The sequence below is a fragment of the Elephas maximus genome, chromosome 1 (assembly GCF_024166365.1).
Source record: "Elephas maximus indicus isolate mEleMax1 chromosome 1, mEleMax1 primary haplotype, whole genome shotgun sequence".
NCBI classification, from domain to species: Eukaryota; Metazoa; Chordata; class Mammalia; order Proboscidea; family Elephantidae; genus Elephas; species Elephas maximus.
In genome coordinates, this window is record NC_064819.1 from 101,139,462 (window position 1) to 101,154,672 (window position 15,211).

At 43.7% G+C, this 15,211-nt stretch overlaps 1 protein-coding gene across 2 annotated transcripts in view; it reads left to right on the forward strand.

Moving 5' to 3' along the window:
• CMTR1 (cap methyltransferase 1) overlaps positions 1-15,211 on the forward strand; it is a 50,331-nt gene that overhangs the window by 19,070 nt on the left and 16,050 nt on the right. For both annotated transcript variants that reach the window (XM_049890889.1, XM_049890898.1), the window contains 5 exons: positions 3,029-3,227; positions 4,085-4,203; positions 12,656-12,752; positions 13,069-13,201; positions 13,934-14,113. In XM_049890889.1, coding sequence (XP_049746846.1) covers positions 3,029-3,227; positions 4,085-4,203; positions 12,656-12,752; positions 13,069-13,201; positions 13,934-14,113 — 728 coding nt within the window. The remainder of the gene's footprint in view (positions 1-3,028; positions 3,228-4,084; positions 4,204-12,655; positions 12,753-13,068; positions 13,202-13,933; positions 14,114-15,211) is intronic.

Consider the following 15,211-nt stretch of genomic DNA (forward strand, 5'->3'; position numbering starts at 1 on the left):
CAAGCTGATGGGAAGTCACAGTGTCATTTTGGGCTTTTGAATGTAAACGCCTCCAGCAGCTGCTATCTGGTTATTGTCTTTTGCTGTCAGGAAAATGAAGTAGGCACCAGGGTTGTACCATTCAGTTCGAGGGTGGAGATGTTAGTTACACAGGAAAAAGCAGCCGGCGTTTGTAACACTCCAGGCAGCTTCTTGACCTGAATTGATTGGTAGTGGCCATGGAGAATTGCCCTTTCAGAGACGTTTCCCTGCACTCTACTATAAAAAGTGATTTCTCTTGAGCCCCCAGTGTTCTCTTCTCTTTTTATCTTTGTTTTCCTCTGAGGACAAGAGTGACAGCCAAGCCCAGCAGGCTTGGTGTATATTTCATTCGAGCAGAAAGACACTCCAGAATAGTCCCCAGTGGAGGTGGGAGTTGCTGAAGGCCCAGGCACACACCCAGGTTTGCTGGGGTCTTAGTGTACCTCCTGAGTCAGGCAAATTATAAAATAAGAGCATGAAGAACTTGAAGCTGAGGAGTGTGGAGAGGCTGGGAGGTGGGAAGGGGAACTCTGAGGTTTTTGAATGAGTTTCTGGGGCTACAGGTTGTGGTAAAGTGACAAAAGGGACTAGGGTAGGAAAAGACAGAAACTGTAAATAAGAATTGAAAGAGACAGAAGGGAAGGAAGGGCATTTAAGTTTTTTAAGTTCTTTGGGTATATAGACACATGTTATAAACCATAATGCTACGTGAAGGATTTGTGTGCCTGGGGGTATTGTTGAGGTGAGAAAACAGTCTGTACAACATAACAGAGGACAGAAGCTAAATGTAGAGCTTAAGTTTCAGTCATATCTCAGGAAAGTAGACAACGTTTACAAAGTTCCTGCTGAGTGTGGAAAAAGATGGAAAAGGTAAAAGTTTTGACTTCGAGGAAGTTGATCTAGCTGAATATGTTACCTTACAGTTTCGTACTTTAGTTTATAAAGGCCTTTGACATATGATACTTAATCCTTTAAGTCTCGAGAAATACTGTAGCTACACTAATCCCAATTTACAGTTAAGGAACCTCGAATGTAAAGACTTAAATTCTGTGCTTGCTCTTAACTGTACAGCCAGTAAGTGGCAGAGCTGAGGACCCCAGCTGTTCTTCCTATGAAGGACTTGACCATGGCCTGTGAGGGCCACATGTGTTGAAATCACAGAATGAGATATTTATGCCTTTTTTTTTTTGGAAGTGAGATGCCTTCATTATTTTTCCCTTCCTTTGGTCTTCACTCTCCCAGTCTTCCTTTGGTCCAGTGACTCACACCAGAGAGGCTGAAGCTGGGGGCCAGGGCAGCAGCCAGTATTGAGGAACGTTGTTCCTTCTGTCAGGTGTGTGCTGGGCTTCAGCTTGTGACCCCAGCCTCATTACCACTGTGCTATCGGGAAAGTGTTAATAATGTTCTTGGGAAATGCCATTAGATCTTTGTGTGTGTGTGCTAGTAAATATAGTCCAAAAATATGAATAGCTGACAGCTCAGAAACAGAAAATGTGGTGGATTGGGGAGAAAGGAAAAGAGCTGATACATCCCAGCATGCATTGGGCCCAGGGTGGGCTTGTCAGAGGATGATGTTTATTTTTAGCTAAAGTTACTTTCTTCAGAGACTTTATAAGTGTCTTGATAAAGCTAGATAGCTATCATCAGAGGCCCATTGTCACCTGGAAAGGGACTGGATCCTGAACATTCGTATTTCTGTCTCTCTTTTATAGCTGTCTCCCCTAAAGTGTTCTGGTCTGTATCTGGCAGTTACAGAACTCTGGACAAGCATTCAGTCATGCCAAACCTGTAGCGAGGGAAGGCTGAGGTTCCTAAGCCCCTTCCTGCTACATGTTCATCGGGGTCCCAGGCCAACCCTAGTCCTCTGGAATCACTCCCCAGAGCTCACCCTCATATCCCCAGTGCTGATGGCACGTCCTCTCTGCTGTGGAGAGCCAGGGCAAGTGGAATTCACCGTCTAGGGCCCAGGTGTGGGCAAGAGCATCCCTAGCATTCACGTAAAAAAGAAGTGTAAAAACAGTCTGGGCCAGTGTTGGGTTCAGCATAAATTTTAGGTTGAGGTGAAGCTACTCAATTGACTAAAAAATAGGATCAGATAAAAATTCAAATGACTATTGTCATTCCTGAGGTAGGTGAGGGCTTTGAAGGTTGGTTGCATGGAAACTGCTGCTGCTGTAGCGCAGTGTCTCCTTCCCTCCCTGCCTTGTCAGTCCCCAGCTCTACGCTGCTCCAGGCGCCCCTGGCTAGCATGGGGCAAAGGCAGGAGAAGAAGGAAGGGAGTGCAGTTAAGAAGAGAGATTAAATGCAGTGTGGTATCTTGGATTGGAATAGCCTTGGACAGGAAAAAGATGTTAGTGGAAAAACTAGTGTAATCTGAATAAAGTGTGGAGTTTAATTAATGTACCCATGGTGGTCTCTTTAGTTTTAACAAATGTACAATGGTGCTGTAACATGTTGACTCTAGGGGAAACTGGGTAAAGGAGATACAAGAACTTTCTGTGCTGTCTTTGCAACTCTTCTATAAATCTAATGATTCTAAAGTAAAAAGTTTACTGGGGGGAAAAAAAGAAGGAAAGGAAAAGCAGAGGGTACGGCCTGGAAAGGCAAGCCTTTGTTGCCAGGAGGGGGTGATGTTAGAACCCCCCAAGACTTGGGTTGGACAGGCAGACCTGAGACTAGAGGGCAGGCAAAATGGATTCTAGTTTTAGCTTTGCTGCAGACTGACTGTAAACAAGGCCACTCTGCCTCAGTTCCTCTCTTTTCCTGTCTGTAATGCAGGGATACAGCATCTATTCTACTCAGTAGTACTCTTGTAAGGTAGGATATGGTGAGAAAAATACTGAAAAATAAAAAATGCACATGGATATGATCACAGAGGATACAGTTCCTGGATGTTGTAGCCCTGGGGGGAGCTGAGTCTTCTGCTTCCTCTTTCTGCATTCTTCTTCCTGTTCTCTGTTGAGCCATCTTTTTTCCTTCCTCTCCTGTCCTCCACCTGCCTCTGCAGAAGCCACTGGTGAAGGACCGGGAAGCTGAACTCCTGTACTTTGCTGACGTCTGTGCAGGCCCGGGTGGCTTCTCAGAGTATGTGCTATGGAGGAAGAAGTGGCACGCCAAGGGCTTTGGAATGACTCTGAAAGGCCCTAACGACTTCAAGCTGGAGGACTTCTACTCAGCCTCCAGTGAGCTCTTCGAACCATACTATGGTAGGGACGTCAAGGAGGGTCCCAGGGTGGGAGGGACTGCCCATCTGTGGGGACTTCAGGGCAGAAGCCACTGTTGTCCACATGCCATGTTTTCTTTCCTAAGTGTCTTAGCTTGGGGGTTGCTATCCCTGTCCTAAGGGTCTTGGTTTCCTCTAGACTGTCCCTTTTTACCCCAAGCCTATAGGATACAGGTTAAGTGCTCCGTTTCCTCTACACTGTCCCTTTTTACCCCAAGCCTATAGGATACAGGTTAAGTGCTCCATTTGGCAAAATCTCATCAAAGCCATATTAATTCCTCCTTTCAGGAGCACTCTTCTCTTATGGAACAGGAGATAATGAAACTGCCAGGAACCGGCAGGGTTATTAACAATACAAACCCCACGCCCGTCTTTGAGCCCTGTGTCTAATAGACAGCCCAGCAGCCCCACAGCAGTCCTCTCGCTCTGTCTAGATTCTCATGTTTTGGCAGCAATTCCTACGTCCTTTCTTAACAATCCTTGTTTAGGAGGAGGAGTTAGAGCATATTGAAAAAGTGGATATTGGTTCCTAGATGTAGGTGCTTTAAACACAGCTGCGGTCTTGAAGAGGAGGGCCCTCTGTTTCAGTTCATAACTCTTGGCTGGTCAGCTCCTTTTGGACTCCGGTTTATAGCAGCAGGGCCCTTTTCTGACCTCTTGATCTTCACTGCAAGGCAGCCCTATGGAATGGATGCTGTGCTGAGGAGCTCCTCACGGGAGCCTTTCTCCTGGGGCTCAACAGCCTCCTGGTACCCACGTACACTGTCCCAGAGAGCTCACATCCCAGCTTCTGGGATGCACAGGGCAGATGAGCTCACTCTGAATCTTGTGTCCTGCCAGGCGAGGGTGGGATCGATGGAGATGGAGACATCACCCGCCCAGAGAACATCACTGCTTTTCGGAATTTTGTCCTGGATAACACAGATCGCAAAGGGGTACACTTCCTGATGGCTGATGGGGTAAGTGACCTTTTCTCCACAGGGTGATACTTCAGGGATTTAATGTTTTAGAGGTTTGAGAGCTGTTTTTGCTTTGTTCTGTTTGGTCCTTTAGCTGTCCCCGCAGGTGGTAGCTCACTGTTCACATCGCAGGGATGCATGATTTTATTCTTTTTGTGCAGATTTTCAGTGGTAATTTTATAAAAGCTGTGATGTATAGGTACGTTTGCTTGAAGCAAGGTGGAACTTCCCAGCTCGTTTTTTCACAGGGCTTCTGGTTGGCTGTGAGATGTGGTGAGAGGAAGACCATGACTAAAATAAACTAGCAAAAGTGAATGGGAGGCCTTACTTTACCTGATTTTAGAACCTATTATACCACCACAGTAGTCAAAACAGCCTGGTACTGGTACAACAACAGATACATGGACCAATGGAACAGAATTGAGAATCCAGACATAAATCCATCCACATATAAGCAGTTGATATTTGACAAAGGCCCCAAAACAGTTAAACAGGGAAAAGACAGTCTTTTTAACAAATGGTTCTGGCATAACTGGATATCCATCTGCAAAAAAATGAAACAAGACCCATACCTCACTCCATGCACAAAAACTAACTCAAAATGGATCAAAGACCTAAATATAAAATCTAAAACAATAAAGATCATGGAAGAAAAAATGGGGACAACTTTAGGAGCCCTAATACATGGCATAAACAGCATACAAAACATTGTAAAGAATGTAGAAGAAAATCTAGATAAGTGGGAGCCCCTAAAAATCAAACACCTGTGCTCATCCAAAGACTTCACCAAAAGAGTAAAAAGGCTACCTACAGACTGGGAAAAAGTTTTTAGCTATGACATTTCTGATCAGTGCCTGATTTCTAAAATCTAGACGATACTGCAAAAAGACAAATAACCCAATTAAAAAATGGGCAAAAGATATGAATAGACGCTTCACTAAAGAAGACATTCAGGTAGCTAACAGATATATGAGGAAATGTTCACGATCATTAGCCATTAGAGAAATGCAGATGAAAACTACAATGAGATTTCATCTCACTCCAGCAAGGCTGGTATTAATCAAAACAACACAAAATAATAAATGTTGGAGAGGCTGTGGAGAGATTGGAACACTTCTACACAGCTGGCAGGAATGTCAAATGGTACAACCACTTTGGAAATCGATTTGGCGCTTCCTTAAAAAGCTAGAAATATAACTACCATACCCACCCAGCAATCTCACTCCTTGGAATATATCCTAGGGAAATAAGAGCCTTTACATGAACAGATGCATGCACACCCGTGTTTATAGCAGCACTGTTTACAATAGCAAAAAGATGGAAGCAACCAAGGTGCCCATCAACGGACGAATGGGTAAATAAATTATGGTATAGTCACTCAATGGAATACTACGCATTGATAAAGAACAGTGAGGAATCTGTGAAACATTTCATAACATGGAGGAACCTGGAAGGCATTATGCTGAATGAAATTAATCAGTTGCAAAAGGAAAAACATTGTATAAGACCACTATTATAAGAATTTGAGAAATAGTTTAAACTGAGAAGAAAACATTCTTTTGTGGTTATGAGATGGAGGAGGGCGGGGGAGGGGCATTCACTAATTAGATAGTAGATAAGAACTACTTTAAGTGAAGGGAAAGACAGCACACAATATAGGGGAGGTCAGCACAATTGGACTAAACCAAAAGCAAAGAAGGTTCCTGAATAAACTGAATGCTTTGAAGGCCAGCGTAGCAGGGGTGGGGTCTGGGGACCATGGTTTCAGGGGACATCTAAGTCAGTTGGCATAATAAAATCTATTAACAAAACATTCTGCATCCCACTTTGAAGAGTGACGTCTGGGGTCTTAAAAACATTAGCGAGCAGCCATCTAAGATGCATCAATTGGCCTCAACCCACCTGGATCAAAGGAGAATGCAGAACACCAAGGACACAAGGCGATTACGAGCCCAAGAGACAGAAAGGGCCACATGAACCAGAGACTACATCATTCTGAGACCAGAAGAACTATATGGTGCCCGGCTACAACCAATGACTGCCCTGATAGGGAACACAACAGAGAACCCCTGAGTGAGCAGGAGAGCAGTGGGATGCAGACCCCAAATTCTCATAAGACCAGACTTAATGGTCTGAGTGAGACTAGAAGGACCCCGGTGGTCATGGCCCCCAGACCTTCTGTTGCCCCAGGACAGGAACCATTCCCAAAGCCAACTCTTCAGACATGGATTGGACTGGGCAACGGGTTGGAGAGGGATGCTGGTGAGGAGTGAGCTTCTTGGATCAGGTGGACACTTGAGACTATGTTGGCATCTCCTGCCTGAAGGGGAGATGAGAGGGTGGAGGAGGTTAGAAGCTGGAGAAATGGACATGAAAAGAGAGAGTGGAGGGAGAGAGCAGGCTGTCTCCGTAGGCGGAGAGTAGTTGGGAGTGTGTAGCAAGGTGTATATAAGTTTTTGTGTGAGAGACTGACTTGATCTGTAAACTTTCACTTAAAGCACAATAAAAATTATTTTAAAAAAAGCGAATGGGAAAAACACTCCCATCATTTGTCACCTTGGTGGTGTTGACAGCCTGCTCCTGGCAGAGATTGTCTATGTGTGGCCTCTCCTAAGCTTGCGATAGGCTGACAGATGGCCGCATCACCAAAGACAGCTGCTTAGGGAAGTCTACAGGAGGCTAATGTAAATATTCAAGGAACCTTGTTCCAGAGCTGCTGCCTGAGGCACAGAGGGGAGCCTGCTGCAGCTTTGCTCAGCAAAAGTTCTCACCCAGTAATCTGACCCTGCAGATAGTCCTTTCTGGAATGAGCTTCCACTTAGTGTAGATGAGGCACACGGAATATGGCAGTTTTTGCCAGGTTTGTGTGGTTAGAGCTGAGAAAAGCCTCTGGAGAGACCCTCTGTGAATGCCTTCTCAAACAGGAGCTGTGTTGAAAGGTGCAAGAAGGAGGGCAGGACATCCGCACAGGCTCTGAAGGCACTGTGGCTCACCAGAGTGTGGAGCGCAGCCAGGGAGCAACAGATAGGCTATGAGTGAGGGCCTGCTCCAGCTCACTAGAGTGGGGGCCTCGTAGTATTTGTGGGGCAGCTTAAGCAACATACACTACTGACCTTGGCTTTTTGTTTGTTTGTTTGTTTAAATAGACTCCCATAAACAGGCATGCATTTTGAGCAGCATCTGTAAGTCTGGAAGACATTGCTAGAACATTTTTGATTCTGAGTCACTTAGTTATTATCTTGGCAGAACTGAGTTGGGGAGATCTGGCTGGGGCCAGATTAGCAGAGGCCAGCCTCCTTTACTTTTTTCAAAAAATACTTTGTGTTTTTGATGAAAGTTTACATAACAGGTTAGGTTCCCGTTTAACAATTTCTACACAGATTATTCAGTGACATTGGTTACATTTTTTACAGAGTGTCAACATGCTTATTAGTTCTGTTCTAGTTCTGTTTCCAGTAATATAGTTTCCCTGTCCCTTACCTTCTCATCTTTTCTTTAGGGTAATTGTTGACAATTTGGTCTTATATAGATGATTTTTTAAAGGAGCACAGTACTTATGGCTTATATTATTTATTTAATAAGCCAATCTGTTATTTAGCTAAAAGATGACCTCAGGGGATAGTTTTGGTTCAAAGTTTAAAGTATCTCAGGGCGATAGTCTTGGGGAGTCCTCTGGTCTTAACAGGTCCAGTAAATCCAGACTGTCAAAGAATTAGAGTTCCGTTCTACATTTTTCTCTCATTCTGTCAAGATCAGTCTGTCGTGGCGGTGGTCAGAACTGTTGGTTGTGGTAGCCAGGCACCATTTAGTTCTGGTCTCAGGGTAGATGAGGCTGTGGTTCATAGAGACGTTTAGTCCTATAGACTAGTTTCTTCTCTGAGGCTTTGGTTTCCTTCTTTCTCTTTTGCTTCGGACAAGTAGAGACCAATAGTTGTATCTTAGATGGCCGCTCACAAGCTTTTAAGACTCCAGATCGTACTCACCAAAGTAGGATGTAGAACATAAACTTTATGTTATGCCAGTTGACCAAGTTGTCCCATGAGACTATGGTCATAAGCCTTCAAACTCAAAAAACCAAACTCGTGAGGTGTTTGGACATATCTAAGAAGTATCCATAACTGCGTGCCTATGTGTTTTGTTAGAAACCCTGGTGGCGTAGTGGTTAAGTGCTATGGCTGCTAACGAAAAGGTCGACACTCCTTGGAAACCCTATGGGGCAGTTCTATTCTGTCCTGTAGGGTTACTGGAGTCAGAATTGACTTGCCGGCAGCACACACATGTAGATACATCTATATGTGTCTGTGTACATCTGTATGTGTCTGCGTACATCTATATGTGTCTGCGTACATATACACCCGTATGTATACATACATAACTGCACATTGTTTTTGTTGTTGTTGCAAGATTATATTGTCTTACCTTTACCAAAAATGTCCTTTTCTCTTGTATATTTCTCAGTGAGCTCATTTACCTTGGTCAGGCTGTGCGCACTTCACCCACATTCGGTGTTACTTTTCCCATCACCAAAAATGACAAGTGTCAAGTGTCTATTATCTGGAGAATGGTCCCCCCACCCCATCCCTGGTAACCACCAATGAACGTTGATCTCTATATATAGCTATTCTAGTTTTATAAAAGTGTGATTATACAATACTTGTCATTTTGTGATTGACTTATTTCACTTAGTGTAATATTCTCCAGATTCATCCACGTTATAATATGTTTTGAGAACTCATCATTTTTTTTTATGGCTGCATATTATTCTGTTGTACGTATGTACCATGTTTTGTTTATCCATTCATCTGTTGATGGGCACTTAGGATGTTTCCATCTTTTTGCTATTGTGAATAGTGCTGCAGTGAATATAGGTGTGCATGTGTCTGTTCGTGTCTCTTATTAGATCTTTGGGGTGATTACCTAGGAGTGAGATTGTTGGATCATAAGGTATTTCTATTTCCAGTTTTTTGAGGAAGTACCATACCATTTTCCGTAGTGGTTGTACCATTTTGCAATCCTACCAGCAGTGGATAAGAGTTCTAATCTCTCCACATCCTTGCCAGCATTGTTGTTCCCTGTTTTTTTTTTTTTTAAATCAGTGCTGTTTCAGCAGGGGTGAGATGGTATCTCATTGTAGGCGTAATATGCAGCTCTCTGATGGCTGAAGATGGTGAGCATTTTTTCATGTGTTTTTTGGCCGCTTGAATGTCCTCTTTGGTGAAGTGTCTGTTTATATCCTTTGCCCATTTTTTAATTGGCTTGCCTTTTTGTTGTTGAGTTGTTGAAGTTTTCTTTATATTTTGGAGATTAGACCCTTGTTGGATATGTGGTTCCCAAAGATTTTTTTCCTGGTCGGTAGGTTGTCTTTTTACTCTTTTGATAAAGTCTTTTTGATAATATTTAAAGGATAAATAATTTTTATGAAGTCCCAGTTATCTAATTTGTCTTCTGTTTGTGCATTTGTACTTGTGTTTGATAACCTGTTTTTGAAAAAAATTAGGTGCCATAGTTTTGTCCCTATGTTATCTTCCAGGAACTCTATAGTTTTAGGCTTAATATTTAGGTCTTTGATACATTTTGAGTTAGTTTTTGTGTAGGGTGTGAGGTATGGATCCTGTTTCATATTTCTGCAAATGGATATCCAGTTTTTGCCAGCACCGTTTGTTAAAGAGACTTATTTCTTTCCCATTGAAGGGACTTTGATCCCTTGTCCATAGACGGATGGGTTTATTTCTGAGATCTCAAGTCTGTTCCACTGGTCCATGTGTTTATCATTGAACCAGTACCAGGCCATTTTTATTACTGTGGCTGTATAGTATGTTTGGAGGTCAGAGAGTGTGAGACCTCCTGCTTCGTTCTTCTTCAATATTTCTTTGACTATTTGGGGCCTTTATCCTTTCCATATAAAGTTGGTAATTAGTTTTTCCGTTTCAGTAAAGAATGTTGTCGGAATTTGGATCAGGAATGCACTGTATGTAGAGATTGCTTTGGGTAGTGACATTTTCACATGTTAAGCGTACCAATCTATGAGCATGGAATGTCCTTTCGTTTACGTAGGTCTCTTGTGTTTTATAGTTTACAAATATAGGTCTTTTATATTTCTGGTTAGGTTTATTTCTAGATATATTATTATTTTGGGGACTATTGTAAATGGTATTGTTTTCTTGATTTCCTTTTCGGAGTTCTCTTTGTTAGTGTAGAGGAACTCCACTGATTTTTGTGTGTTGATCTTGTACCCTGCAACTTTACTAAATTCTTACCTTAGATCTGGCAGCTTTCTTGTGGAATACCTGTGATTTTCTATTAGGATCATGTATCCGTGAGTATAGTTTTACTTCTTTTCTGATTTGGATACCTTTTATTTCCCTTTCTTGCCTTATTGCTCTGGGTAGGACTTCCAGTACAATATTGAATAAGAATGGCGATAATGAGCATCGTTGTCTCATTCCCATTCTCAAGAGGAAGGTCTCAGCCTTCTCCATTGAGAATAATGTTGAGGAATTTCCCTTCTATTCTTACTTTGTTGAGAGTTTTTATCAGGAAAGGGCATTGGATTTTATCAGATGCCTTTTCTGCATCAATTGAGATGCTCGTATGATTCTTTTCCTTTGTTTTGTTTATGTGATGAATAACATTGATTGATTTTCTAATGTTGAACCACCCTTGTGTTCCTACTACGAATCTCACGTTATCGTGATGTATGATTTTCCTAATATGTTGTTGAATTCTGTTGAGAATTTTTTTAAAAGATATTTTATTGTGTTTTAGGTGAAAGTTTACAGAGCAAATTAGGTTCCCATTTAGTAATTTTTATACAAATTGTTCCATGACATTGGTTACATTTTTCACAATCTGTCAGCATTCTCATTTCCGTTCTGTTTGTTCTGTTTCCATTAATGTAGCTTCCCTGCCGCTCCTACCTTCTCATCTTTGCCTTAGGGTAAATGTTGACCATTTGATCTGATATAGTTGATTATTTAAGGGAACACAGTACTCACAGGTGATATTGTTTGTTTTATAAACCAATCTATTATTTAGATAGTAGAAGAGGCAAGTGACTCAGTGGGCATCTAACAACAATCTTATTTGGATGAAAGGAAACCTCTGGAAGTGGTTTAAGTTCCAAGTTCAAAGGGTATCTTAGGGCAATGGTCTCAAGGGTTCCTCTAGCCTGTATCAGTCCAGTAAGCCTGGCCTTTTTTAGGAATCTGAGCTTTGTTCTACATTTTTCTCCCATTCTATCCAGGATCTGCTGTTGTGTCCTTAGTCAGAATGGTCAGTAGTGGTAGCTGGGCACCATCTAGTTCTTCTGGTCTCAGGCTAAATGAGGCTGTGATTTGTGTGGGGTGTTAGCCCTGTGTACTAGTTTCTTCTTTGAGTCTTTGGTTTCTTTCATTCTCTTTTGCTCCAGATGAGTGGAGACCAATAGTTGTATCTTAGATAGCTGTTTGTAAGCTTTCAAGACCCCAGATGCTACTCACCAAGTGAGTATGTATGAACTACGTTGTGCCAGTTGACCAAGTTGTCCCACAAAACTAAGGTCCTAAGCCTTTTAACCTGGTAAACCAATCCCGTGAGGTGTTTGGATATGTCTAGGAAGTCTCCGTAACTGCTCCCTATGTGCTTTATAGTTGAGAACTTCTATGTCCATATTCATGAGGTATGTTGGTCTGTAATTTTCTTTTTTTGTGTGATGTCTTTGCCTGGCTTTGGTATCAGGGTGATGTTGGTTTCATAGAATGAGTTTGGGAGTATTTACTTTTATATAACAAGGATCTCTGCTTTCTGCTGAGATCTCTTGAGGAGGGCGGCTACCCTGGAACAGCAGCACACTTTCTTTGAGCAGACACCCTGGCCATAGAGAGCCTGCTAGCTAGAGGGAGGGGCTCCATAATCTTGGGACAGTCAGGGGGGTACTGTGAGTAAACCCTTGGTCAGCCGAGAGCAATTACTGTATCTTTCAGAGCAGTGCTAACTTTTCTCCTGTCCCCAGACTGGGGCCTGTTCAGTGGGCAGTGCAGCAATTGGGTGACTCCAAGTGGAGGACTCATGCCACACTTATTCACTGGGTCTTGTTGGGACTCACCAGGCATTCTGGTTCCTATCTTGTAGTTGGCTGTGGCTAAACCAATATTTTGTCTCTGTTCTCCATTATTCTTCCTTCGAATTCCCACATGAGTTTAAACTCGGTTCCATCCTCTGGGAGTGATAAACAGAAAAATGGCACTGACTCAGCAGGCGGACCTGGGTGCTCATGCTGGCTCTATCTGTCATGCTCGTGCTTGGCCACATGACCCTGCTAAGATAATTTAAACACTGAGTTATGTCTTTGTCAGTCAGATGGTGGTGATCAGTGAACACACTTGAAGAAACCTTGATGAAGATGAGGTAGGGATGTTGTTTTTGGTCCTCATCATTTCTCTTTCCTACTCCTATCCTTGTGCTCTCTTTTCAGGGTTTCTCAGTGGAAGGGCAGGAGAACCTGCAGGAGATCCTCAGCAAGCAGCTGCTGCTGTGTCAGTTCCTCATGGCGCTGTCCGTTGTACGGACAGGTAACACTTCCTCAGCTGTCTCCTCCCCCCAGGACCTGCCAGAGGCCAATTTGGACAAGAGCATGTGCATGTGTTGCCTTGGAAATGTAACTATTTATATATCAAGTGGAACGTGGCTAAACGAGAAACCTAGGGAAGAAAGTTCTATGGAATCCCCAAAGTACTCTCTAAAGCTGATTCTAACCTCTTAAATTGCCACAGACTTTTAATGGACCCAGGTGTTCTGACGTTGCTGTACTTATCCCCTGAGACCACTTTACTCACCTCCTGGAGTAAAACTGACTGACTGCTGTTGATTTTTTCCTCTCTAATCCAGGAGGCCACTTCATCTGTAAAACCTTTGACCTGTTCACACCATTCAGCGTGGGGCTCATCTACCTGCTGTACTGCTGCTTTGAAAGAGTATGTCTCTTTAAGCCAATTACCAGCCGTCCAGCCAACTCAGAGAGGTGAGGCCTTCCCTTCTTTTAACCACACTAGTTGGCTAAATGTCAGAACAGTGAACCCTGGGGCATCTCCCTGGCATGACCTCTCAAACTGCATTAAAACTCTTGACATCAGGGAAGTGATTAGAGACACTAGGAGTCAGGATTTGGGGATCTTAATGGTCCTGTGATGTGCCAGCTCAGCCTGTCTCCTTCTCCAAGATACTTATTCATGCATGTAGGTGGGATCCTCAGCTGGGCCCAGGATGGAGAAGGTGACCAGTAATAAGGATGTCTGGAGGGACGTGTGCTGGGAAGGGGCAAGGAGGTCGCCAGTCAGAGGCACTGCTGACACTCCAGGTGGGATGCAGTGCCCTCAAATAATGTGAGAGAGGATGCAGCCAGTCAGAATTTCCGGGTGGCTAGTTAAAAACAGATTTCTGGGCCCTGTCCCTGGAAAAAGTCTGATTCGCTAGGTCTGTAATTTAGCAGACTCCCCAGGTGATGGTGATGCAGCCAGCTTGGCCCAGGGCAGGTGGGAGCCATTGCCGTAGACAGTAGAAACAGCCTAATACAAAAAGGCGGGATTAGAGGTGCACTTTTGCAGCACAAGGGGTCAGTGCTAGTCTTTGTGCACAAACTTCAGGCTGAACAAGGAACCCTTTTAGCTTCATGACTCGGCAAGGGGTCGGTGGGGAAAGGAATGTGCGTGGAGGAAGATCTTGCTCAGTGGAGTGATGGGATATCTCTTGCCAGGTATGTGGTGTGCAAGGGCCTGAAGGTGGGCATAGATGACGTGCGGGATTACCTCTTCTCAGTGAATATTAAACTCAACCAGCTGCGGAACACAGATTCTGATGTCAACCTTGTGGTCCCCTTGGAGGTGATCAAGGGAGACCATGAATTTACTGACTACATGATACGGTCCAACGAGAGGTAAGCAAACCAGGTGCTTTTTGCTGGCATTGCTTGGGGTATCAAGGAAGACTAGAGAATGAAGGTCTGAGTGACTGGCTCTTGGTATCACTTTGTGCATCCTGACAAATTGGTAACTGGGATTGCTCTGCCGGCTTCAGGGCTCCTTGGGCTTTGGTTACCTCGGGGACCCTCGTCCTGCTCCCATGTCCCATCCTGAGGGCAGCTGGTGAGTCCCTGGCTGGCGTGGCCCTGTCCACAGGAGCCCAAGTGTGATAACAAAACCTGACAGGGAGCAACCTTGCCCTGTGTCCTTGGAAGCTGGAATAATTTCCCTTTAGTTGCTTCTATTTATAGAAGGCCATCTTTGTGGTTGCCTTGTGAAGTCCCCTGTCTGCAGAGGCAGGAGATGGCTGGAGAGCAAGTATACAACATGCTTAGGAAGTTTCTGGTACCAAAGCTTTTGCCAGTTCATGAGTTGCTCAGATGGGTGATCTGAATGCTATTTTTTGTTTGTTTGTATTTTACCGTTAATTATACCATTAGTTGCCCCCCTCCCTTTTTTAGTGGTAATAATTTAAAGCTGTGGCAGTTGGCACATTGTTCTGTAAGTGGGCAGGCCTTAGGGAAAGGTATTTTGAGGTAGTTTGGAGGATTGAGAGCAGCAATGAATCAATAGGAAGTGCTTTCTTAGGGGATCAAGCAGTTGTTTCAAAAGCCATATCTATAGGTCCATTTCCAAGTCTCCCATAGAAGATTGAAGGTATGGGTGACCCTGGAGAATCAGAACGGGAGGAAGTTGACTTTATCCTGCTCTTTCCAGCTCATCCAGCATTGCATGGTATTTTAATTTTCCATAGTACTCCCTCATTAGCTCTCCATCTGATAGTAATGCTCAGCACCAAGGTGGAGCAGACATTGTAGGTGAGGAAACAGGCCCAGGGACCAGCCGACAATCAGGAAAGTTGGGCGTTGGTTCTGGGCTACAGAACAATTTTTGCTGAACCGTGCCACCATCTGCTATGGGTATGCACGAATACATGGCAGAACTGAACTTCTTAATGCTTCCAACAGCACAGTGTTTAAGCAATGCCGTACCTAATCACTTCTTTCTTTCTT